Source organism: Ranitomeya imitator, chromosome 6 (genome assembly GCF_032444005.1).
Source record: "Ranitomeya imitator isolate aRanImi1 chromosome 6, aRanImi1.pri, whole genome shotgun sequence".
In the NCBI taxonomy this organism is placed as follows: Eukaryota; Metazoa; Chordata; class Amphibia; order Anura; family Dendrobatidae; genus Ranitomeya; species Ranitomeya imitator.
In genome coordinates, this window is record NC_091287.1 from 526,554,334 (window position 1) to 526,582,294 (window position 27,961).

The 27,961-nt window shown below is 42.4% G+C and overlaps 1 protein-coding gene across 1 annotated transcript; it reads right to left on the reverse strand.

Annotated features, from left to right (window-relative positions):
• On the reverse strand, positions 1–27,961 carry HAS2 (hyaluronan synthase 2). Its single transcript, XM_069731843.1, has 4 exons — positions 27,380–27,961; positions 8,144–8,770; positions 3,744–3,845; positions 1–1,742 (listed from the first exon to the last, which is right to left on the reverse strand). The coding sequence occupies exons 2-4, from the start codon at positions 8,768–8,770 to the stop codon at positions 813–815; spliced, it is 1,659 nt and encodes a 552-aa protein (XP_069587944.1). The 5' UTR covers positions 27,380–27,961; the 3' UTR covers positions 1–812.

Below are 27,961 nucleotides of genomic sequence, written 5' to 3' on the forward strand. Positions count from 1 at the left end.
GAATGTACAAATAATTATTTTATTCTTTTCTTGGTGAACAATATGAACTATTATAAAGTTTCACATTTTGGCCAGTATCAGTTTAAAAAAACAAAAAAACAAACAAAAAAAAAAAAAAAACACATATTAAAAGAATAGAGAACCAAATGATTTATCAGATATGTAAAATATAAAATATGTAAAAACTTTAAACATTCGCATACAAATAAAAAACCCATAATTAATACAATAATATAAAAATACAGCATAGCCAATTAGGCTTTTTATTTAAAGCACATCTGGCATTTATAATTGATGACCAAAGAGCCATCACTAAAATAAAAAAAAATAAAAAAAGTTTATAAATAAAGTTGTAGTGTATTGCTAGAGCCGATTGGCCCACTTACTAGGAACTTTCCCAGAGGAAAAATAGAAAAGATCCTATAGTGTATGAGGCCCAGAAATCTTTCCAACTCCTTTCCGCCTTGACCACCCAGACATAAGCATGACCAGTGAGGTATATAGAACATAACACTGTCAGGCATATGCACAATTAAAAAGTGCACAAAAATAGCTCTGCCCCGAAAAAACGAGGGGAGACCTGGTTCAAAATTTGTGTTTCATTTTCTCAAAAGTGTTCAACTATTTGGCATTGGATAAGTGAAAATGAGCCACAATTAGTGTTTGTTCAAGTCCCAGCAGCAGTATTGCAATTCCCTTAAAGACATGAAATCATGTCCGTAATACTCCTATAGAAATAATAAAATAAAGTCTCTTAAGGCTTTTTGATAATTTCTGATAAGTTTGCATACTATGGTGGTTATTGATTATCATCATACGTCAAGCACCAAGTCGTACTGCTGTTCCTTCTTCCGCCTGCCACATTTTGTTATCAGTGCCACGTACAAAGTCAATAGCATCACCCAGTAGCATGCGTAAAGTATTGCACCGATTATGAGAACTGTCTGTTCAGATTCTGCAAATGGCTTTTTAGTTTCCCTCCAGATGGTATAAACAACACCACCCAAAAGGATTGTAAACCAAACGGTTATAGGAATCAACCCTATAAAGTTGACAACGATAGTTTTTCTTCCCGACGTGCCCCAACCTGCTTTGTTGATGGTCGCAATGGCAAACATCTTGGCAGGTAGTAAACTCGACATGTAAAGGACTGAGTAAAGAGACATAAAAACCATAACAATATTCCCCCGGAGAGCGCTGGCAAAAGAAGACTTTATGAGGCCAACAAACTGGACAGTCAACAAGAAGAGCAAGATGTTCCATATGCGTCCCCGGTAGAAAAGTTGGATGACAGTGGCAATTAAAAAAAATGGGAAGAATCCGGTGATCACAGCTTCATATGTCATCCATAAATGGTGTTTGTGGAACCACATGGAGTTGTATAACCATTCACGGAAGTAAGACTTGCTCCAACGTGTCTGCTGATTAAGCCACCTTAGATATTCGATAGGGGTTTCTGTAAGGCATTTGGATCGTGCTGTGTATTTGGTTGCATAGCCAAGACTTAAAACTCGGTTGGTTAGATGTCTGTCGTCTCCAAAGCTACACTGGGATCCCAAAAATTCTTGATTGTACCAGTCTTCTAAGAATTCATGTAGCAGTGAGTTTCTGTACATCCCAAGAGGTCCACTTATGCACTGGACACATCCAAAATAGGACTGGCAAGCTCTCTCGATGTTGAAGGCCATCCAGTATCTCACGCTACTTAGAAAGGAGATCCACGAGTCATACTTGTTCAAGATCTGCATGGAAAACAATAAAAGTAGTAAATTATGGGGAAACGAGGTAAGAAATATAAGTCGTGGGTTACGCAAAGGCAAGAAAATCATTGCTACTTCCTACCAAAAAACACGTTGGTCCATCGGCTGTGTGTTGTATTGCAGCTCCAATTTTTTTTTTTTTAAAGAAGGCAGCCATGTATTGTTTTATCATAGCTAACCCTTTTATGATTCATTTTTCAGTTTTGGATACATTCGTTTGACTTGTATCCAATATTAAAAAGCATTGATTTTGATATGGATGTAGGGTATAATTAGAAAATGCCTGTAATACAAATCTAAACATACACAAAGGCATTATACATCCGATCCAAATAAATGGATGAGATTTAATACAGAAATAATGACTCTGGATGAAAACGACATCAGACTAAATTATATGTGTGGGACAAAGGAACAATAGGCCAGTGAGCAGAACATCAAAAGGAACATCTAAGTGTTACTCCTCCTTTGGCCATATTTTATCTTAATTGTAAAAGCCCAACTGCTGGTCTAGCAGGGCTGCACTTCCTGCCGTTCCTCGGGATAATCATAAATTAGAATTTCAGCAAGCCCCATGTCATCCAAGTGACTACATGGAGTATTGCTTTCAAAGGGGTAGAGGTAGCCAAAACCAGCAAGGAGCTCCTGGAAATAACAGGCTACACAGCCCGGCTGGGGCTACAGTCAGATGTCTCTACAGGCAATAGACAGCTGCCAGGCCTGATATTATTTAGGACTGCTGGGTCTTGCATCATTTCGAAAAAATTGACACCCTTGTCATCTGGAATTTGCCTTGACCTAATGAGTAACTTCAAGATCACGTGCCCTGGAAAAAGCTTAATTTCAGGACCACCCATCTATTACGTGTATTTATAGCATTAGTGACCCATCTTTTTGCCCAACAGGAATCGGAAAAGCTAACCAGTCAGCAGAAAATGACTGTGCAAACCAAGCAGAAGCTCTCTGTGCACCCTTGGCATGGCCAAATAGTTCAGTACAATATCCCACCTATTTCTTCTCCATCATCTCCATCCTTCTCTGGATCTATAACGACAAAACTGTCAATCAAGGAAAAATGGGACAGAGATAAAGGGAAAAAAATGTACAACAAAAGTGCACTAAGCTGCTTTGTAATGCCAAGGGTGCACTGAGTTTCTGAGTTTAGTTTGAACACTGTAATTTTCTGCTGACAGACTACCTTTAAAGACGTTTTATCAAGTCTCCAGAAATGTCCAGGAGGCCTTGAATAAGGGAAGAGCCACGGAACAGAAGAGACAGTAAATCTGCTGTGCCCCAATGAACTTGCCTTAGTTCTCCCCCAAACAATATATTTTGGATGGTATTGGGAGGCAAGGAAGAGGACATGGTGAGACAGGGGACTAGGCATGGATGAGGTTGGGTTTGGTAAAAGAGGCAAGGTTACACATGAAATTGACAGCTGATCATTTCACGCAATGTAAAGGGATACCGCTCCGGGTTTCCTGCCGGCTAAAGTTGGCAAGAATGGAATCAAGTCCCCAAGAGAACCTTAGTGTGACTTTAATCTCTGCATCCTTTACGTTTACGCCCTTAACTTGGGTTTCAAATCTGGTTTTTCCTCCTTATCAAACTCAGCCTGTCCCCAAATTTTGCAGAATGTCTCACCATTATGAATCATTTCTTGAGATATACATGTACATTGGGGGCTAAGTGTTGGGGGGCATGGCTTTTGTTCACTTGGGGCAAACACTTTTTTGCTGCAAAGCACCAAATGTATATACCTTGGTCAAAGCAAAGTGGTGGTCACTTCCCCTGGCACACAGCAACCGGGTCACATGCCTTTTTTTTTACCAACCTCTGTAGCTTTGCTCTTGCCAGAAACTCGCTTTTGCCTTATCCATAATTATTATAAATAGGACAATGACAGGAAACTGATTTTTTTTTTGCCCCAGGTTTGACCCTAGCAACTTTTTGTAACAGAAAAAAAATATTTAAAAAATTTACCTGCACATCTCCCCCAACTCCTCCCACCATGTGGTCTTCTTCCAAAACTTTCACCATCTCGACAGAACAAGCTGGGTCAAGGACTGTATCGGAGTCGCACACCTAGTAAATGCAAAACAAAAAACACCGGTAAGAAAAAGATTAAAAATCTTAAAATAATGTAAATATAGAAGAATAAAAATGTTTTTTTTTTTATCTTTTTTAATCTTTTCAATTTTTTATATTATATTATTTAATCTGATTTTGCTTTTGTTTGTTCTGGTTTTGTTTTTTCTTGGCTTTGTCTTTTGCACAAGCGGCAGACCCAGAATATATGAAACATGACACAGACACTTGGACGTCGCAGGTGCTGTGTTTTATGGGAACATCTCCGAGTTGGAGTGGAAGGAAAAGACAAAAAAAAAAACAAACTTTAATGTTGGCCTCTAAGCCTTGTTTCTATGATGGGATAACTCCGCTTTCAGCAACAGGCTCTTATTGTATCATTTTTATTACTGTCTCATTGCTCAGGAAAAGAGAATATTTGCAGCTGTTCGTTGCTGGCTGGAATGAACAGAAGATTGTATTGGAATAAATACATGAACCCAGTCGTGCCAAATTAGAGAAAAATACTCCATTTATGAAATTCATTGCACTTTTCAACCAATCGGAAGAGGTGTAAGAGGAGAAGTGCCCAGGATGGCATCACAGTGGCTCATTGGTTAGCACTGTCACTGTGCAGCGCTGGGGTCCTGGGTTCAGATCCCACCAAGAATAACATCTGCAAGGAGTTTGCATATTCTCCCTGTGTTTGTGTGGATTTCCTCTGGTTTCTTTGTTTTCCTCTAAAGACATACTGGTAGGGAATCTAGATTGTGAGCCCCAATGGGGGCAGCCATGCTTGTAAAGCGTTGTGGAATATGATGGCGCTAAAGAAGCAATGCATAATAATATAAAATAAAAGAACATGGGGTCTAAGAAGGGTCCAAAAGACACTAGTAATACAACGATATTGGGGCGTCTATTAAAAAATGTTGCACTTTGGCCGAGGAACCTAAAGATTCACGTTTCCAGGTCAACCATGGTGACCCCCGAAGGGTCCACTCTTCCAGATCATCGAAGATGAAAATTGGTAGTTATGTCTATCAATAACTCCTATGCAGATCTATCTATGTCTATAGTTAGTGGCCACAAGCAAAAATCTAATAGAACGTGCGCAAACCAGGGTGAGGCACAAAGAGGGATTTCAGAAGGACCATCTGACTGTGTATGGGGACCTCATGACTGGTGGCCTCCTTCAATTGGCTTGTCAAATTTGTATAACCAATCTTTTCGCTTCCACAGAAGATAAGCCACTGCCAGAGGAGCTTACTCCTCGCTCCCTACTAAGGTCCACAGAGGGGAGCAAAGGTTCGGCCAACAGTTGGGCACCTTTACCAGGAAATCTCATCTGTCTGCATAGTACTCGAATGCCCAAAACGGTAGGAGATATTACAATAAAACTATTTGCAAAGTTGTTCCATTTCTCATGTAACATAAGGAATCAGAACATTCCTCGTCTAGATATAAATATTTCCAGACGGTTTACTCCCCGCACACCCCATGAGCTTTAGCCATTTGCATCCTATAACTTACAATGGAGGCGGCATGATTCTTTTTTTTTTTTTTGCTCAAAAAGTAAGAGGTGATCAGCTGTTGAGGCAGAAAAAAAAATCATCAACGAAAAACCTGCCTTACATAGAGAACCTCGTTTTCCTGGAAAAATGCCACTTAGACTGTTTTGGGATTAGAAAAATCACATATTTAACGTCAAACACTGAAAAAAAAACTTTCACCAGATGTACGCTGTGTGCCGGGGCAGGGAGACCCTCCCTATTCAACACGATCCTGCGGGATAAGAGGACCCGCCTGACTCATAGTTAGGAGACAGTGAAATGGATTTGGAAGGTGATACATGCCGAGGGATTCGGAACTAACGACTTTCTCAAGAGAAAATATTTTCTCTTTCACCTTTGCCAAACAACCGAGCAAATCTACCGTAATATATGCACTCATGGTGGCTGCAGACGCTCTGCCGTCTGGGGCTTATGGGGTTAAAGAGACTTGACCTCAACTTACATTACACGATCCTGCCAAAAATTCAGGTGTTGTGGAGTTTTAAAGAGACGGGTGTAGGCCATATGTAGAGCGGGGAAACTTTCCCTACATGTGTTTCATCTTTGTGCCATTTTTTTCCTCTTTAATAATCAAATATAAGGATGGCTTTGTTGCGAACGTTGAAAAATGTTTTTGGTGTATTTTTTTAGAACTGCAGGTAAAAGTTTAGTCGCGATAATGGATATCACCAAAAAATGAAAAATTGAGTAATAATAAATAAAAACATAAATAAAATGTAAAAAAAAAATATTTTGAATAATTTTAAGGGTGTGTTTTCAGCACTTGCCACTTTTGCATGAGGAGGTGATGTTTGCGTCGATGGACTCGTGACCGTTTTAGTGCATAGCCCTTTATAGGACTAATAAGAAATAATCACTAATGGAGAGGAGGCGCCATACCTTTCGCCCGTGCACCCAACTTGCCGATATGTGGATGCAACATCAATGGCAAAAGTGGAAGGCGCCAGAGAAACCCAACTCAAGCTTAAACGACAAAGCCCTTTATCGTAAAGCAACTTTCAGTTGGAGTATGTTCATTTGTCCTCATTGGCTCGGTGGACTCAAAAATAATCTGTATCTATGCCTGCCCAATCTGTGGGCCAATCAATACACCTATAAAGGGTAACACAATTTTTAACTCTTAACCTTAGCAGTAGAATGGTACAAACCTATGGTTGTCGTATGGGAACACAGAGAGCCCATACTTTCCGACGTCATCCGTCACTCTACTTTTAATTAACAAGCTTGGCTGGCTAGTCAAAAGTGAAGCCATCATGTAAGAGGGCTCCCGGCCGGCGGCAACAGAGTAGTGGTGTGGACAGGGTCCTGTGAATCAATTTGCACCAACTCTACTCAAGAGCCTTAGTAGGTGAAAAATCGGATCTTTACCTTAAGACCACATTTGATATATCATTGAGGTAGAATAACAGAGACAAACCTCTGGTGCCCTAATGGTAAATTTGTAAAAGGACCTGCTATCCATGTATCATTTATAATATTGGTCTCTTCCTATGTGCTAGAGGGTCTTTCAGGGTCCTACAGGCATCGGGATCTGGGTGCAATTGCTACTTTATCACCCCCTATAGATACACTGCTTAATTAAAGAGCTCCCACTAGTGTTTAAAAGTGAAAAATATCTGCATTTTTTAAATTATTTTTCACATTTCATACCATTAAAAAAAGGTAATATTTTTCTTAAAAATTAAACCATTAATACTTTACATTTTTGCATCTTTTTATTTTTTTTATATGGCACCTTCTCTTTAATCAAACAATAATTTTGTTTTATGTTTTTTATTATTATTATTATTATGTCTATTACTGTTCATATTTTAATTTTCAAATTTTAGAATTTGGAACCTGAAGACAGTTTGAAAAAATAAAAAGTGAAAAATAAATTTGGGGAAAATTTGAAAAAAATGAAAAAAAAAATCTCTATATATATTATTCCGAAATGGTCAGTAAGAAAAGTCTACAAGGAAAAGCTACAAGAACAGGTTCACTTGACTAGGGCAGCACGGTGGCTCAGTGGATAGCACTGCAGCCTTGCAGCGCTGGGGTCCTGGGTTCGAATCCCACCCAGGACAACATCTGCAAAGAGTTTGTATGTTCTCTCCGTGTTTGCGTGGGTTTCCTCCGGGTACTCCGGTTTCCTCCCACATTCCAAAGACATACTGATAGGGAATCTAGATTGTGAGCCCCATTGGGGACAGTAATGATAATGTGTGCAAAACTGTAAAGCGCTGCGGAATATGTTAGCGCTATATAAAAAATAAAGATTATTATAAAAATAAAAAAAAATAAAGATTATTATGAAGATGCATTTCCCACCTAATTGACATGGATTTTTTTTTGATGTGGCCATTAGGATATTGAAGACTAAGTGAGTTTCATTTCAAACTTTCAGGCTAGAAGGGAACATTTTGGGTTGCTCATTCTACGCTAGGGAATGTGCATCTTCTAGTGTCATGGCTTTCTAGGAACACATGTACTGGGGGATGGGGAGGGAGGATCGTGATGGCACCATGTCAGTTCTCGGAATGACGTTATCCACTTTCATTTCACTCTACAGTTTTTTTTCTGCCTCTTTTTATACCGGGCAGAGAGCGGCTTTCTCGAAGGCCGGTGTGTTTTAAATAGTCTGAATGGTTCACTGTGCTGACGAGGGCCCAGCGTATCCTGTAACACTCGACACCGATTGCACAAAAGATCCTTTATTTTTGGACATGTTTGTGTTGGCGACCATGCATGGACTTTTTACCCTACCTGCACATAATCCACGCTCCGGCCCAGGGCTTTGAAGGCGGTGTACATCACTTCACGTTTTCCTCCCCATTTTTGCATGATGCACACGTATCTGTTGGTAAGAACCAGCTGAGTGACTTGCTGTATGCTCTCCTTGTGAGACTCTTCCGTTTCTCCCGGACCTTTTTCATGGAAGTTATTTTTCCAGATATAAGTGGCGCTTCGATCGTTCCCCATAATGTCACTAAATATATCCATCATGTAAAGGTCCTCTTCGGCGTTACCGTCGATGACCATGATGACCTTCATCCCCGGATAGGTCAACCGTTTCACAGACAGTAAACATTTCCGTAAGTAGTCAGGGTCCTCCTGATATGCAGCAATACATAGGGCAACTGATTTATTCAGTTTGATAGGGGTTTCCAGAGATCTCTTCATCTTCCTGTGCTCCAGGTAGGCGAAGAGGCTTTGGATGAGGAGATGCAGTGCTAATATGGCACCGTAGAGTCCAAAAGAAAAGTAGTAGTTGTCCGTTTGGATAAACTGATACCCAACAATGTAAGCAGCTGTAATTCCTAGTAAGAGTGACACTCCGAAGAGGGTAGTCCCGATTATTCTTAGGATACATATAAATCTCTCACAATGCATCTGAAAAGGCAAAACAAAAAATACAGAACTTGTTAATTACACATCTGGAATATTACATCCAATTGTCCTTAAGGAGGATTAGTCACCACCTCTGACATGTCTGTTTTTGTAATTACTTGTATTCCCCATGAAAAAAACAATTCTTTCTTGCGCTTCTTTCAAGCATTTTTTCAGCTTTTTTTGAAAAGCTTTTTTTTCAGCTTTTTCTAATAACTTTACGTTGTGCTTAAATTGACTACTGGGTGCTGCTCTTTTTATTTTCCTTCTGAAACAAGTCTAAGGGCTTGTTTTCACTTGCGAGGAACACGTCCGTGTCTCGCATGTGGAAACGAAGCTCTGGCGCCGGCACTTGGGAGCAGAGCGTGCGGCCGCATAGGAACACATGGAGCCGCACGCTCCGCTCCACAGTGCCGGCACCAGAGCTTCGTTTCCACATGCGAGACACGGACGTGTTCCTTGCAAGTGAAAACAAGCCCTAAAACTCCCAGCACTGATTGGACAGTGTAATAGTGTGGCAGGGACACACCCAGCTGTCAAATTATGCATATATTTCTAGTACAAGAAACAGGGAAAAGGCACAACACAAAGATATAAGGAAACATCTTCCAGAATTGATATTATATAGGAAACAGGCCAAAACCAACGTGTCGGGATGGACGCCCAGACATCACCAATTTGAGCCCCTTTGAATAACACTGATAAGAAGACATGGTGGCTTCTGAAAGAGTTATTTATCAAGATTTATTTTCCATACTAGTCACTGTAGATAAATTCATGGAGGGCTCATCGATTATAAGCACATATTTCTAGGAGGTCTAATTCCCAGACAGACTTTAAAAAATTAACCACCTAAACTTATGGGAGGTCATCAATATATCTGTGGTGGGTCCTATATCCAGAGCCCCTCACAGATCGGCTGTTACCAGCTCAGTGTAAAAATTACATCGCATGGAGCTAGAAAAGCACAGCTCCATAAACCATGTAGTGGCCATTCTCAGGTACTTGCAGCTCGACTCTCATTGAAGTCAATCTGATCTCTGATCACTGTGGACTTCTGGTGACCACAGCTCTGGGGTATGCCAGGTGCCGGACCAATCTGGTATTGATGACCTATCCGAGGGATAGATTATCGGTATATCAGTCCAGGAAAACTCCTTTAAGAAATTATTTGGCTATTCACTAGAAATATAGACCTGGACATTAAGAAAGCATTTTTTTTACATTTAATAAAAGCTACATATATAAAATAATTCAGCAATACAATGTGTAAATTAACATTCCATACTAACCTATTGTACCCACCAATACTGCCATGTATTACCCATATAGTACTGTCATCCAGTTATTACTGAGTGGCCAAGTAATACCCAATAAAATGCCTAAATAATATCGCCACATAGTGGACTATAAAGCAATAGACAGAGATTTAGCAACTGCATAGTTTCGCACCACACAATAATAATATACCATGCACCATACAATACTACATCATACAATGGCTAAATAATACCGCCACATAGTGGCAACCCGCAACCTCCGATCCTCACAAGATCTCCTACTCTACTCCCCTCTTATCTCCTCTTCCCACAATCGTATACAAGATTTCTCTCGCGTATCATCCCCACTCTGGAACTCTCTACCACAACACATCAGACTCTCGCCTACCATCGAAACCTTCAAAAAGAAGCTGAAGACCTACCTCTCCCGACAAGCCTACAACCTGCAGTAACCACCGATCGACCAAACCGCTGCATGACCATCTCTACCCTCGCCTACTGTATCCTCACCCATCCCTTGTAGATTGTGAGCCTTCGCGGGCAGGGTCCTCTCTCCTCCTGTACCAGCTGTGACTTGTATTGTTCAACATTATTGTACTTGTTTTAATTATGTATACCCCTCCTCACATGTAAAGCGCCATGGAATAAATGGTGCTATAACAATAAATAATAATAATAATAATAATAGTGCACTATAAAGCAAGAGACAGAGATTTAGCAACTGCGTAGTTTCGCACCACACAATAATAATATACCATGCACCATACAATACTACATCATACAATGGCTAAATAATACCGCCATACGGTTCGATACAAAGTAGAGGAGATCCAGTAACTGTCCAGTTACCTCTATTGTTGGGAACACTGCATAGGGACACCGTACAATAGTCATACACCACACAATAATACACAATACAATTTTTACATAATACCGCCACCTAAATAATATCGCTGTATAGTTCACTATAAGACTGTGTTCACACGTTGATTTTTTTCTGCGTTTTTATATGCAAATTAAAAGCTACGTTTTACAGTATCAGCAAAAATGATGAGATTTCAGAAATCTCATGCACACACATTGTTTTTTTTTTCCTGACTGAATTGTACAACTGCTGCGTTTTTTAAAAAAATGCAGCATGTCACTTTTTTAAGCATTTTTGCTGAGTTTTTTTTTTACCCATAGGAAACAGCAAAAATGCAGGTATTGGGTTTTGCTGTGCTTTGGGTCCAGAAACCTCAGGAACAACGGCACTAAACTGTATGAGCATGATAAACCCAGCAAAAAAAAACGCAGCAAAACCTGCTTTTTTTTTACACCTCTGGTTGTTACATGTCTATTTGACCTTATGCTTGTTCTAGCCTTCAGTACACTGCCATTGTAGCTGTTAATATTGGGCGTAGCCTCTTTGTAGACGAGTTGGAGGGGTGTTGACCTAACGGCACAGATCTCGTAGGTAATTCTTTCCACCAAGAATCCGGGACAGCCCAGATTATGGGTTTAGGTGGCAGATTGTTTATATTCATGGCTGAAGATTGAGGTCCTGGGAACGGTATGATAAGCCGCCTCTGGCCTTTCTTCCCTTTGTCTTTTATCAGCCAGCAGAGCATGCTCTGATTTCTCTCCTCTCACATCATCTCTTGGCTTCAGATGGATTTTTTTGGAACACCACCCTGTGACATCATGCAACTGCAAATTCTGTCTTTCCTGTACAGCTAGAAGCAGCCCAAACATTACTGAGACGCGGGCTGACTCCATCGTTACAATGTCAATTGTAAGGATTAGCCTCGATTTAAGACGTCGTCCTACAGCTCCAGGAACATGCTGAAGTCGTTTATATGCAGGAAGGGAGAAACGTCAATGTAAATTGAAAAACTAGTCACGCTGCTCTGATTGGAAGAATTCAGGATTTTCCTTGATTAAGTTTTCTAGTTCCACTATAAAATTAACTGTCGATAAACAAAATAATCTTCATTTCTGATATTCAAGTTCGTCATGGCCTTCAAATTTCATCATTCTAGTGGGGTTCCGATAATCTACACAATTACTCAGAAATGTTTGAAATGGCTTCCGTTACTGCCCAAATGATTGCTGTCTCTTTGGATGACCTAACGAAGAAAATGAGCAGATATCAATGTCGATGGGAGTGATTTCTATCGGGTAGAAAGGATTTGCCATGATTACATTTAGCATGCCTGATCCATGAGGATTGTCCGCATACATGTCAAATTGTTGGCCTCTAGCCTCAATATTGTCACGTTCCCAAAGTGTATGGTCAGCAACAGGCATCTGAAAGTTGTGTAATTCCACTACTAGGCTTCTCTACGGTTTGCATTTTCTTAGTAGGGGTTGGATTTCTGCATTTTCTCCTTGAGTTAAGGAGATACAGCTTGGCCAAGCCTTGGTGGCACTGATCATATATGGTGGATGACATGTCTGTTCATCCTACGTTGCGGGAATGGGTGGCTCATTAGAAATAGCTTTGGGTATGTTACATCGTTGGCCAATCTCCTCAATATTATCAAGTTCCCAAAGTGTATGGTAGGAACAGGCATCAGAAAGTTATGTAATTCCACTACTAGACTTCTCTACGGTTTACATTTTCATAGTAGGGTTTGGATTTCTGCATTGTCTCCTTGAATTAAAGAGATGTAGGTTGGTCAAGCCTTGGTGGCAGAGGTCGATCATCTAAGTTGTACAACATATCTGTTTTTCCTACTTTGGGGGAATTAAGCACAGGGCATGTAGAGTTCCTAACATCCTCAATCATTTGTTCTAAAGGGAGAGGTGTCTGAGCAAGATTTATCCTCCTCTCCTCATTGACAGCATGTGCATGCTTGGCCAAACCAAGTACTGTATGCAGTTGTATGGGTGGCTCACTAGAAATAGTTTTGGGCATGTTACATCATTTGCCAATCTCCTCAATATTGTCAAGTTCCCAGTGTGTATCGTCAGCATCAGGGGTAATTGTACAATGTCTCAGTAGAGGTTTGATCTATGCTTCACATCACATCATTTTCGCATTTTGTCATTGAGTTAAGAAGACAAAGGTTTGCCAAACACTGATGGCACCGGTCAGTCATCTAAGGTGGACGACATCTGTTCATCCAACTTTGGAGGAAAAAAGCATAGGGCATGCTGATTTTTTAAACATCCCCCATCATCTATTATGTAGGGAGAGCGAGGTTTATTCTCCTCTTCTCATTGACAACATGTGTACGCTTGGCCATGCCAGGTATGCACTTGTATGGGTGCCATGTTAGAAATAGCTTTGGGCAGAATGACTTTTGGTTGAGTGCTGAAGATCTCCAGAGGCTCTTCTGATTAGTAACCACCATGACGTTTTTCGTGTGTCGCGTCACAACATGGGTTTACTAATCAGATGAGATGCTGAGGATGCCGCAGATATCAGAAGGTTTGTAGGGCTATCTGGTCCTTTTGAAGTGAACAAGAACACGAATTCGACACTTCTTGAAAATGTATGGCCACCATTAATAAAATGTCACATGCCCTGTTGTAAACTGAAAAAATCATCTTCTGGTAAATTCAGCTTTGCTAATTCTTCATGATCACTATGAGTCAATAATGATATCACCAGGATTGAAGAAAGTATAACTATATCTACTAGACTTTCCTTCACAAGGCCTTACGCGAGCCATCACAAATGCTCAATGCCACCAATTACCTACTTGGGGGGAGGAGGCTTGTAGGACATTGCGAGGGACATAGGTTTTTATACTTTTTGAAGCAATATGTTGGAGCAGCTTTCTTGCACAACTGTACAGAAATCTTCCTTAGCACTGAGAAGAAGGAACCGTACACATATAACTTGTTCTGTACCCGAAAGCCAAGATATTTAAAAGCCTCACTGTGTTACTGGAATGTGATGAATTTACCTCAAGTAGCACATGTTTTTTTCACCCAAAGAAAAAAGTCTGTACTTTCATAGAAGATGACAAAATAGCCTTTCAGGACAAACTGTAACCCTGGGAAAAAGAACGAAGCGGTAACAAGACCAGCCCCTGTTATGGAAAGTGCCGAGTGTATATAAAAAGGTAGAGTTATAGTAAACATTAGCAGCGGGCAGGGTCATTCATCAAAGCCTCCGATGGGGCCACATGCTAATATAATGTAATTACCATCGGGGCTGGGACATGTTGTGTTATGAAACAAGGTCAGACCAGATTGGTGTGAAAAGAGAAGAAGATACTGTAATGATTAATTAAATTTAGATTAGAAAAACATGTCTGCTTTCTTCCAAAATAGCGCCACACCCATCTACAGGTTAATTGTGGTATTGCAGTTCAGCCTCATTTACTTCAATGGAGCAAAGCTGTAATATCAGGCTATCAACGGGGGGGCACTGTTTTTAGAATAAGTCAGATCAGTTTTTCAATCATTTGATTAGACTTGGTACTAAAGCGGTTTTTATCCATCTACATTGTTATTTAAATCCATCAGGTGTCATGATATATGATGCCTTAATGTGGACCTGTCACTTGCTAAACAAAACTGATTTAAATGCCTTCTGAAAAAATGCCTAAGCTACCTTGATTCTGATGGTCTTTTCTGTTTGGTCGCTCCATTGCAGAGATATTCACATTTGTTTCTTCTGTAGAGCAGTATGTGAAATCTCTACTTGTAGTCCAACTGGGTTTCTTTACAGACTGGGTCTCTTCACAACTCAGCAGCTGATCTAGCATTTTCAGACACTGCTGACCTGTGATTGGTAGCTTCTGGTACATAAGGGTGAAAGCTCATGCCCCCAGGGAAGACTGTGAGGAAACACCCAGTCGTACTGCAAAGCAGAGATTTCACATATTGTGCTCCAATGGCAACAAATGTGAATATCACCGCAATGGAGCAAGGCAGAGCAAAATGGAAAAGAGCAGCAGAATCAGGGGAGCTCAGGGATTTTTACAATGTATTTAAATTAAATTTTTTTCAAGCAAGCGACAGTTTAAATGAATAAAAATGTCATCAAGTTGTTTTATAATAGAATTTTTACCAATATGACCTCCACTATCATGGAGGCTGTCACACTTTCCCAAGCTCCTGAACTGCAATTACACTTTGTAATATGTATCTTTAGGTAATTTGCAATTGCGGAGTCTGTGAAAGTTTAGGTGACAACCCCCATGGGGGTCGTAATTGAGGTGTAATATTTACCCAAATCAAAGAAAAACTTGACAGAGTTCAGACCATTACCTCATGACTGTACTAATGACCAGTCACCCACAGGATGGTTACGGAAAAACACGAGTACATTGATACTGCCACCAACCTCGCGAAGAACAAACTCATAAAACGTGAAGTTCTCGCCGTCAAGTTGGCAATTAACCTCTGTTCATTAATGTTAAATAAACCCAGATTGTCATTGAAAAAACATTCTGATTGTAATAGACCATTTGTAAAAATAATATCTCAGAATTTTTAAAAATGTAATAGACACAGGACTACTCATGTTACTAATTAACACTACAAGTCTACGTAGAGGGCCCAGGTAGAAATCATAAGATAAGAGGTTTTTGAAGGGTTTACATCTCACTAGGACTGAATCAATTCACAATAGGTCTCCATGTACTCTAAAGACCTAAACTTGGGAAGACCAAGGACATTCATGCCATGGAGATAGCCCCTTGGGAATGGCACATGAAGAGGTTAGTCCATCTCAGGTTGTCTCCTTCCTGGGTATGGAAAGATAAAGTTAAAAGGTATGAATATGTGAGGGTAAGCTTGAGAGCAGTGGGCATAGTAGGGTAAATTGGAAGAAACGAGGTTGAAATTGTAAGCTTGTAAAAAATGGGTATGAAAGAGAAGGATTAAAAGAAATGGGTATGGAAGGGTAAGCTTAGAAGAAATAGACATGGAAGAGCATGCTTGGAAGGACTGGATATGGGATAAAGTTAAAAGGTATGAATATCTGAGGGTAAGCTTGAGAGCAGTGGGTATAGAAGGATAAATTGGAAAAAAACAGGTATGGAAGTGCAGGCTTGGAAGTAAAGGGTATAGAAAAGTAAGCTTTGAAGAAATGGGTATGGAAGGTTAAGCTTAGAAGAAATGGACATGGAAGAGCATGCTTGGCAGGACTGGGTAGGGAATGGAAAGCTTCGAAGATATAGGTATAGAAGGAAAAGCTTGGAAGGTACGTGTATGGAAGGGAAAGCTTAGAAGGAATGTTTATGGTAAGGTAAGGTTGGAAGGATTGGGTATGACATGGAAAGCTTGGATGGGATGGGTATAGAAGAGTAAGCTTGGAAGGAATGGGTATGGAACGGTAAGTTTAGAAGTAATGGGTATGGTAAGGTTGGAAGGATTGGGAATGTCATGGAAAGCTTGGATGAGATGGGTATAGAAGAGTAAGCTCAGATGGAGTGGGTATGTAATGGTAAGCCTGGAAGGTGTTGGTATGGAAATGTAAGAGTGGAGGGAACAGGTATGGAGGAGTAAGCTTGGAAGGAATAGGAATAAAAGAGCACACATGGAAGGATTGGGCATGTCATGGAAAGCTTGGAAGGAATAGTTATGGAAGAGTATGTGAGGAAGAAATTTGTATGGAAGAGAAAGCTTAGAAGGAATGGTCATGGAGGAGAAAGCTTAGATGGAATGGGAATGGAAGAGAAAGCTTAGAAGGAATGGTTATGGAGGAGAAAGCTTAGAAGGAATGGTTATGGAGGAGAAAGCTTCGAAGGAATGCTTATGGAGGAGAAAGCTTAGAAGGAATGGGTATGGAAGAGAAAGCTTAGAAGGAATGGTTATGGAGGAGAAAGCGTAGAAGGAATGGTTATGGAAGAGAAAGCTTAGAAGGAATGGGTATGGAGGAGAAAGCTTAGAAGGAATGGGTATGGAAGAGAAAGCTTAGAAGGAATGGTTATGGAGGAGAAACCTTAGAAGGAATGGGTATGGAGGAGAAAGATTAGAAGGAATGGGTATGGAAGAGAAAGCTTAGAAGGAATGGTTATGGAAGAGAAAGCTTAGAAGGAATGTTATGGAGGAGAAAGATTAGAAGGAATGGTTATGGAAGAGAAAGCTTAGAAGGAATGGGTATGGAGGAGAAAGCTAAGAAGGAATGGTTATGGAAGAGAGAGCTTAGAAGGAATGGTTATGGAAGACAAAGCTTAGAAGGAAAGAGTAAGGAAGGAAAAGCTTATAAGGGTTATTTTGGTTTGTAATGGAGCTTTCACATTTCCATGTATCCCAAGTTTGTTTTAACGTCTCCCCCAAACCCATTCATATGTCCATGAAGAGGTAAAAAATCCTTTTTTTTTTTTCCTTAGTGTAAAACAATGCTGCACTGTCTCAAGTGAAAGAGGTTAAGTGATAATCCTTGTAGAGCGTAAACTCATAAAATGAATAGGAAGGGATGGATTAATCTAAAGAATGTAGACTTTACTTGATTACCCACCAGAGCCTGTGTGGTTGGATACATGCACAATCTCGCTGTGGAAAATTATATCATGTCTGCAGTGGTCCCAAAGATCTTTAGCCTGCCAAGTGTTATACAGGCATGGAATTATGGAATTAGGATTAAAATTGACAGGCTTTGGAATGAAAAAAGGAACTGCCCAGCAGAGACAAGCAAAAAATAAAAGTAAACATTGTGGACATGTATTATCCGGTAGTCAATGAGTGCGTCCAAAGCCAAATCTGATTAATGGTCTAAGGTTCTTCTATTTCTCCTAAAAGGGTTTAGTTGAGATCTGGGGATCCTTAAATTCCACGTATTTTATATTTGTTGATTCAAAGTCACTCCTTGTCCTCATTCTGTTATGGCTCAATTCAAGTGAAGATCAATGAGATGCTCATTTGGTCATCCATGGACTTCCAAAAAATGTGTACATGTATGACAACCACTTAGGAGTCACGTATAAACACATATAGCATTGGCACAACCTGACCGAGTACTGTGAACCAAGCGTCGGTCAAAAAATACGGTTTAGTAATGACATGACGTGGGCGATTTTAAGAGTATGGTGCTATATGAGAATACTAGTGATGAGAGAATCTGACGAAATTTTAATTCTACAGTTCCCAAAAATTTGCATTGAATTTATTAGATATGTTTCGAATGTACCTTACATTATTATGCTCTGAACCCAAAAACAAATTTTACACACCTAGCTTTCACCTGTCCCGTCATGCAACCCTGCTCTTGACCGGTCATCTTCTGCAATCCGGTCATAAGTGGGCCATCTTCGGGTTCTTCCAGCGCCTACCATTTTTGCGGTCTTCCAGAATTTGGAATCTTGCACCTCCTCCATCTGACTAGCCCATGACATTATAAGATAATAATAGCCCACTCAATGCAGGGAATCCCAAAGTTGCCAGAAGACACCAAAGATGCCAAGCACTGGATAAAGCCAAAGATGGCCCAGTGAAGACCACACCGGTGACTGGGCTGAAGGAGGTAGGTGAAGGCCGGTTAAGTATTATTATTATTTTTTATCATCTTCCTGGCACAAATTATCCACAGCCAGACAGAGTATCTAATTGTTTGGTAAAATTGAATCATTTTACATGCCTTGAAGAGATTCACTCAACTCTACCTTGTCCATTGGCCATACAAAGACGCCAAACATGCCGAGCACTGGATGAAGCCAAAGATGGCCCAGTGAAGACCACACCAGTGACTGGGCTGAAGGAGGTGGGTGAAGGCCGGTTGAGTGTTATTATTATTATTTTTTATCACCTTCCTGGCACAAATCATCCACAGCCGAACAGAGTATCTAATTGTTTGGTAAAATTGAAAAATTTTACATGCCTCGAAGAGATTCACTCAACACTACCTTGCCCATTGGCCATACAAAGACGCCAAACATGCCGAGCACTGGATGAAGCCAAAGATGGCCCAGTGATGACCACACCAGTGACTGGGCTGAAGGAGGTAGGTGAAGGCCAGTTGAGTATTATTATTATTATTTTTTATCACCTTCCTGGCACAAATTATCCACAGCCGAACAGAGAATCTAATTGTTTGGTAAAATTGCAAAATTTTACATGCCTCGAAGAGATTCACTCAACTCTACCTTGTCCATTGGCCATACAAAGATGCCAAACATGCCGAGCACTGGATGAAGCCAAAGATGGCCCAGTGATGACCACACCAGTGACTGGGCTGAAGGAGGTAGGTGAAGGCCAGTTGAGTATTATTATTATTATTTTTTATCACCTTCCTGGCACAAATCATCCACAGCCGAACAGAGAATCTAATTGGTAAAATTGAAAAATTTTACATGCCTCGAAGAGATTCACTCAACTCTACCTTGTCCATTGGCCATACAAAGACGCCAAACATGCCGAGCACTGGATGAAGCCAAAGATGGCCCAGTGAAGACCACACCAGTGACTGGGCTGAAGGAGGTAGGTGAAGGCCAGTTGAGTATTATTATTATTATTTTTTATCACCTTCCAGGCACAAATCATCCACAGCCGAACAGAGAATCTAATTGTTTGGTAAAATTGAAAAATTTGATATGCCTCCAAGAGATTCACTCAACTTTAGAGAATACCTTGCCCATTGGCCATACAAAGGCAATGACTTCTGTGGCTTGCTGGGACATGAACATTAATGGTCTCCAGAGACAAGTAAAAGTTTTTCCCAGGTCAATGAGGTGACGAGGAGGACGAGGAGGACGTGACAGTCAAGAGGTGTCGGACATATGGCTGGCCTCTCACTCATCAACTGCTAAACACATGTTTCATTCTTGGCTTTGGCTGCTGTAAACCTTTCAACACATGTTGAGATATTTCATGGTGGTAACTCCAAAAAGTAGCAATATAATGCATAAAAAAATGCATAAAATAGGAAAAGCGTCCATATGGGACATCTATCTCGGAGCACTCATACGTCCACTCATAGATGTATTCCCTTACCTACTTATATGGCGGAACAATAACAGTGTGATACAATGTTGAATGTCCCACATCACAACCTCCACTCCGCAGCGCTGACAAACTCAACTCTGCTGCACCTGCGTTAATATCTAATGTAGTGGGAATACGATGTTGTCTTCGTTATATGGAATAAAAATAATTGGTTGCATGGGAAAATGATAGAAAATGTCATTGTGGGCTGTTTAATCAGTTTCCCATTGCTGAAAAACGCAAAACATTTCCTTTACCAAAATTTAAAAAAATGGCATTAAAAACGGAAATACACAGAATAAGCTACTATACATTCCCCCTGGAATGATGCAGACCACCCTGGAATTGTAATTGCCCAAATGACCACTAGGGGAGTAAGCTGGACGTTGTGGTTTGGCAAAAATCTAATTGTTTGTATGAGAACTGAATGAAGGACACTAAATGTAGAAAGTGACAGTAAAATGTGTCATCATGGCCGTAACGTGACCATGTCCTAGTCTCTATTATTATTATTATTTATTGTTATAGTGCCATTTATTCTATGGCGCTTTACATGTGAGGAGGGGTATACAAAATATGTAATATGTAATATGCGCTAGGAATGGTGGTGGGATAGGAGCAGGACCTCTCCACTAAGGGAACGGAAAATCCTAAATTCAGCGAAATTCTGATCTGTAAAGTTTGGGAAAGAAAGTTAATGAAATAGCAACGTCCATAAATGTGCACTTTGGGCTTTAATAGTGTACAATAATATATACACATTATTTTTATTATTTGATATAGCAGAACTGAATTTGGTATGTGAATGGTCGGATGGCATTTGTGAAATGTCAACTATTGCTCGTCTACAGGATATAAATTAATCACCAATGTCACTGATGGGAGGATGACGGATGAATGGATATACAGATATATATAGATATATAGATATGAGATAGATAGAGAGATAGATAGATAGATAGATAGATAGATAGATAGATAGATAGATAGATAGATAATAGATAATAGATGATAGATAGATGATAGATAGATAATAGATAGATAGATAGATAATGGATAGATAATAGATAATAGATGATAGATAGATGATAGATAGATAGACAATAGATAGATAGATAGATAATTGATGATAGATAATAGATAGATAATAGATAGATTAGATGATAGATAGATAGATAGATAGATAGATAGATAGATAGATAGATAGATAGATAGATAGATAGATAGATAGATAATGGATAGATAATAGATAATAGATGATAGATAGATGATAGATAGATAGACAATAGATAGATAGATAGATAATTGATGATAGATAATAGATAGATAATAGATAGATTAGATGATAGATAGATAGATAGATAGATAGATAGATAGATAGATAGATAGATAGATAATGGATAGGTAGAAAAATTGATATGAAGTACATATATATAAAATGGTTAGATGGATGGATATGGTGAAGTAAAAAAATAAATATGAGAAAAGTCGATAAAAATAAAAAAAAATATTTGAAATAGATTAGATTGACTGACAGAATGCTTCTGTTGTGGATATATTTCACTTGCTCGCACTATGATTCATAGATGCCACATCGCTATGATGGACGGTTGGATGGATGGATGGATGGATTATATTCTGCTGCTTGCATTACTGTGCTCCTCTCTTGGCCTGCAGACTATAGAAGGAATGAAGCCTGTGCTATTCCTAGCCAGGTCACAGATAGCAGAGTGCTCCTCATATCATAGGAAAATGTCCTACAAATGCCTAATGGAAAATGTCTGTGCAGATGAGAGCAGGATGAAGGGCCGGCCGCCTCTGAGCTGTAAGTACCGTGCTGAGCCCCTCCATGCCCCTCTATTATCTCCATGCTGAGCCCCTCCATGCCCCTCTATTATCTCCATGCTGAGCCCCTCCATGCCCCTCTATTATCTCCATACTGAGCCCCTCCATTATCTCTGTACTGAGCCCCTCCATGCCCCACTATTATCTCCATACTGAGCCCCTCCATGCCCCTCTGTTATCTCCATACTGAGCCCCTCCATTATCTCTGTACTGAGCCCCTCCATGCCCCTCAATTATCTCCATACTGAGCCCCTCCATGCCCCTCTATTATCTCCATGCTGAGCCCCTCCATGCCCCTCTATTATCTCCATGCTGAGCCCCTCCATGCCCCTCTAGTATCTCTATGCTGAGCCCCTCCATGCCCCTCTATTATCTCCATACTGAGCCCCTCCATGCCCCTCTATTATCTCCATACTGAGCCCCTCCATGCCCCTCTATTATCTCCATACTGAGCCCCTCCATGCCCCTCTATTATCTCCATACTGAGCCCCTCCATGCCCCTCTATTATCTCCATGCTGAGCCCCTCCATGCCCCTCTAGTATCTCTATGCTGAGCCCCTCCATGCCCCTCTATTATCTCCATACTGAGCCCCTCCATGCCCCTCTAGTATCTCTATGCTGAGCCCCTCCATGCCCCTCTATTATCTCCATACTGAGCCCCTCCATGCCCCTCTATTATCTCCATACTGAGCCCCTCCATGCCCCTCTATTATCTCCATACTGAGCCCCTCCATGCCCCTCTATTATCTCCATGCTGAGCCCCTCCATGCCCCTCTATTATCTCTGTACTGAGCCCCTCCATGCCCCTCTATTATCTCCATACTGAGCCCCTCCATGCCCCTCTATTATCTCCATGCTGAGCCCCTCCATGCCCCTCTATTATCTCCATGCTGAGCCCCTCCATGCCCCTCTATTATCTCCATACTGAGCCCCTCCATTATCTCTGTACTAAGCCCCTCCATGCCCCACTATTATCTCCATACTGAGCCCCTCCATGCCCCTCTGTTATCTCCATACTGAGCCCCTCCATTATCTCTGTACTGAGCCCCTCCATGCCCCTCTATTATCTCCATACTGAGCCCCTCCATGCCCCTCTATTATCTCCATGCTGAGCCCCTCCATGCCCCTCTATTATCTCCATGCTGAGCCCCTCCATGCCCCTCTAGTATCTCTATGCTGAGCCCCTCCATGCCCCTCTATTATCTCCATACTGAGCCCCTCCATGCCCCTCTATTATCTCCATACTGAGCCCCTCCATGCCCCTCTATTATCTCCATACTGAGCCCCTCCATGCCCCTCTATTATCTCCATACTGAGCCCCTCCATGCCCCTCTATTATCTCCATGCTGAGCCCCTCCATGCCCCTCTAGTATCTCTATGCTGAGCCCCTCCATGCCCCTCTATTATCTCCATACTGAGCCCCTCCATGCCCCTCTAGTATCTCTATGCTGAGCCCCTCCATGCCCCTCTATTATCTCCATACTGAGCCCCTCCATGCCCCTCTATTATCTCCATACTGAGCCCCTCCATGCCCCTCTATTATCTCCATGCTGAGCCCCTCCATGCCCCTCTATTATCTCTGTACTGAGCCCCTCCATGCCCCTCTATTATCTCCATACTGAGCCCCTCCATGCCCCTCTATTATCTCCATACTGAGCCCCTCCATGCCCCTCTATTATCTCTATGCTGAGCCCCTCCATGCCCCTCTATTATCTCCATACTGAGCCCCTCCATGCCCCTCTAGTATCTCCATGCTGAGCCCCTCCATGCCCCTCTATTATCTCTATGCTGAGCCCCTCCATGCCCCTCTAGTATCTCTGTGCTGAGCCCCTCCATGCCCCTCTAGTATCTCTATGCTGAGCCCCTCCATGTTGAGCCCCTCCATGCCCCTCTAGTATCTCCATGCTGAGCCCCTCCATGCCCCTCTATTATCTCTATGCTGAGCCCCTCCATGCTGAGCCCTTCCATGCCCCTCTATTATCTCCATGCTGAGCCCCTCCATGCCCCTCTATTATCTCCATGCTGAGCCCCTCCATGCCCCTCTAGTATCTCTGTGCTGAGCCCCTCCATGCCCCTCTATTATCTCCATGCTGAGCCCCTCCATGCCCCTCTAGTATCTCCATGCTGAGCCCCTCCATGCCCCTCTATTATCTCCATGCTGAGCCCCTCCATGCCCCTCTAGTATCTCTGTGCTGAGCCCCTCCATGCCCCTCTAGTATCTCCGTGCTGAGCCCCTCCATGCCCCTCTATTATCTCCATGCTGAGCCCCTCCATGCCCCTCTATTATCTCCATGCTGAGCCCCTCCATGCCCCTCTATTATCTCCATGCTGAGCCCCTCCATGACCCTCTATTATCTCCATGCTGAGCCCCTCCATGCCCCTCTATTATCTCCATGCTGAGCCCCTCCATGCCCCTCTATTATCTCCATACTGAGCACCTCCATGCCCCTCAATTATCTCCATGCTGAGCCCCTCCATGCCCCTCTATTATCTCCATGCTGAGCCCCTCCATGCCCCTCTATTATCTCCATGCTGAGCCCCTCCATGCCCCTCTAGTATCTCTGTGCTGAGCCCCTCCATGCCCCTCTAGTATCTCCATGCTGAGCCCCTCCATGCCCCTGTATTATCTCCATGCTGAGCCCCTCCATGCCCCTCTATTATCTCCATGCTAAGCCCCTCCATGCCCCTCTATTATCTCCATGCTGAGCCCCTCCATGCCCCTCTATTATCTCCATGCTGAGCCCCTCCATGCCCCTCTATTATCTCCATGCTGAGCCCCTCCATGCCCCTCTAGTATCTCTGTGCTGAGCCCCTCCATGCCCCTCTAGTATCTCTGTGCTGAGCCCCTCCATGCCCCTGTATTATCTCCATGCTGAGCCCCTCCATGCCCCTCTATTATCTCCATGCTAAGCCCCTCCATGCCCCTCTATTATCTCCATGCTGAGCCCCTCCATGCCCCTGTATTATCTCCATGCTGAGCCCCTCCATGCCCCTCTATTATCTCCATGCTGAGCCCCTCCATGCCCCTCTAGTATCTCTGTGCTGAGGCCCTCCATGCCCCTCTAGTATCTCCATGCTGAGCCCCTCCATGCCCCTCTATTATCTCCATGCTGAGCCCCTCCATGCCCCTCTAGTATCTCTGTGCTGAGCCCCTCCATGCCCCTCTAGTATCTCTGTGCTGAGCCCCTCCATGCCCATCTATTATCTCCATGCTGAGCCCCTTCATGCCCCTCTAGTATCTCCATGCTGAGCCCCTCCATGCCCCTCTAGTATCTCTGTGCTGAGCCCCTCCATGCCCATCTATTATCTCCATGCTGAGCCCCTTCATGCCCCTCTAGTATCTCCATGCTGAGCCCCTCCATGCCCCTCTATTATCTCCATGCTGAGCCCCTCCATGCCCCTCTAGTATCTCTGTGCTGAGGCCCTCCATGCCCCTCTAGTATCTCCATGCTGAGCCCCTCCATGCCACTCTATTATCTCCATGCTGAGCCCCTCCATGCCCCTCTAGTATCTCCATGCTGAGCCCCTCCATGCCCCTCTATTATCTCCATGCTGAGCCCCTCCATGCCCCTCTAGTATCTCCATGCTGAGCCCCTCCATGCCCCTCTATTATCTCCATGCTGAGCCCCTCCATGCCCCTCTATTATCTCTCCCTCCTGCTGCAGACTTATAAAGGACAGGGAACCCCCGGCCTATAACCCTCCATCCAATCACAAGAAGGAGGACTATTGCGTCACTTCGGGAAGTCTACGCCCCCTGACGTCACAGGTATTCCCCCACATGGATCAGATGTATGAGGGAGTACAAGAGGCAACTTCATGACTGAGCCAAGCCGCACACACTGGCCTCTGTGTACACTGGATCTCATGGTTAATGGCCCAACTGACGGCTGAGCTGTGCAAACAGTGAGGAGCACACTGCTGGCTGCACACTGACACTGCTGGCTGCACACTGGGTGGCTGCACTCTGATGGCTGCACACTGCCGGCTGCACACTGGATGGGCCCTGACTCCATGTCCCCGGCTGCTCAGCACATGGCTTGTCTCATACACATCATTCTTCTCCTTGTTGCTGCAGCTTCCAGCCCAGTTCTGGTTCTGAGCCCCAGCAGGGAGGCAGCATCCATGAGGCTCTGCAGTATCCTCACCCTGGCTCTGCATTACATTGTCTTTTTATTTAAGTGGGTACAAGTCCAATGTCTGCCACGTTTCAGGGCACAATCTGCAGACTGAAGCCATTGTGGATGAGATGAAACAATGTCTCCAACTTTTACCTGGAGAATATGACCAGGAACTGCAGCAACATCTGCACCAACTCATCCATGGATGATACAATGTATCCAGCAGCCCTCACATGTACAACACAATGGAGCCCAGGATGCTTCCATCTGCTCAGTGCTCACACTTCATACATATTCCTGCAGAGGAAGGATAGTTCTACCATTACACCCATTGTGTCAGCTCCTGATACAATCTATTGTATCAATTGCAATGAGGTCTGCAGCAGCCCTTCCTTCCCTCTTTGCCACAACATATTCTTAATATTTCACCCCATGGAATGGAGAAGATGTGTAAGAAGCTTGATACAACCTATGTTATCAATGAGGTCTGCAGCAGCCCTTCCTTCCTTGATACAATACAGCCCATTTCCAATATGTCACCCTTTGTAATAGAGAGGAAGCTTGATACAACCTTGTTATCAATGAGGTCTGCAACAGCCCTTCATTCCTTGCCACAACATATTCTTAATATTTCACCCCATGGGATGGAGAAGATGTGTAAGAAGCTTAATACCACCTATGTTATCAATGAGGTCTGCAGCAGCCCATCCTTCTGTCATACAGTGCAGCCCATTTCCAATATGTCACCCTTTGTAACGGAGAGGAAGCTTGATAGAATCTATGTTATATATTGCAATGAGGTCTGCAGCAGCCTTTCATTCCTTGCCACAACATAGTTAATATGTGATGGAGAAGATGTGTAAGAAGCTTGATGCAACCTATGTTATCAGTGAGGTCTGCAGCAGCCCTCTCTCCCTTCCTTCCTTGATACAATGTATCCTTGCACCACAATATTTTTTACCCCAAGTGATGGGGAACTTGATACAATCCATGTTGGCATTTGCAGCCCATCCTACTCTGATACAATGTGTCCTGACTTGTTTCATTGAAATGCTGAGCTGCTGAGGTGTGAAGTGGCTGCTGCCAATCCATATCCCCCCGTCCTTCCCCTAACAAAGCCCCCCATGCATTTACACTTCACTGCATATAGAGGTGTCTGTGTCACCTCATTCCCCTTTTGTTGTCACTGACACCCCTGCCCCATGCTTAGACAAGACCCTGGCACCTAGAACTCTGTGCCTGCAGGCTATAAGTGGCCCAATCTGAGCCCCTTCCTCCTCCTCCTCCTCTTCTTCCTCCTCAATGAATGGATGTATTTTACCAATGTATCATTTCCCCCCTTAGAATTCTCCTCTATTTACAAACACACAATCGGTTTATTTACAAATACAAAGAGAAACATTCTATTCTACATCAATGCCTGTATCTAAGAAGTCTCCAAACCAATTCATTCTAAACTTTCCTTAAAAAAAAAAAACTTTATAAAAGTTTGCAGAAGTTTACCTTGAGAATGCCAGGGTCCCCTGAGCTGCAGTCTGATGTGGGGTCTTCAGTTTCCAATAGTGAGGTAATAATATTAAGAAGAAATCAGCTTTGGTTCAGCAATGTTGAGGCAAGGCAGGCAAACCACTTGGAGCAAGTAAGTGGTAAAATAACATAAAAAAAAATATATAAAAAATATATTAAAAAAAATGTTTCCAACTTTGTAAAAAAAAAAAAAAAAAAGAAAAAAGGAAAAAAATAATAATGTATCTAGACTAAGTAGAAAAGCAGTGTGTTGTTCTTTGTCATTGCCCAGGCTGGCAGGGCAGATAGAAGTGGGCAATCCAGATGTGCTGTCCCATCGGTGTGAGCCTCACACACTGCTCCCGACTCCTCTTTAAGCAAATGTCTCTCCTTGTAATTTTTTCCAGACCCTTTTTTTTTTTTCACCCCCCTCCTCTTCTCTCTTTTTTTTTTTCTCTCTCTCTCTTCTTCTCCTCTGTCGGGTTTTCTTCCTCCTTCCTTCAAGTTAAGGGGGTCTTTTAAAAAAAATCCGTTCCAATGCTGCTGGTGATCCTGCTCTTTAATAGGGGCGGAGGGACC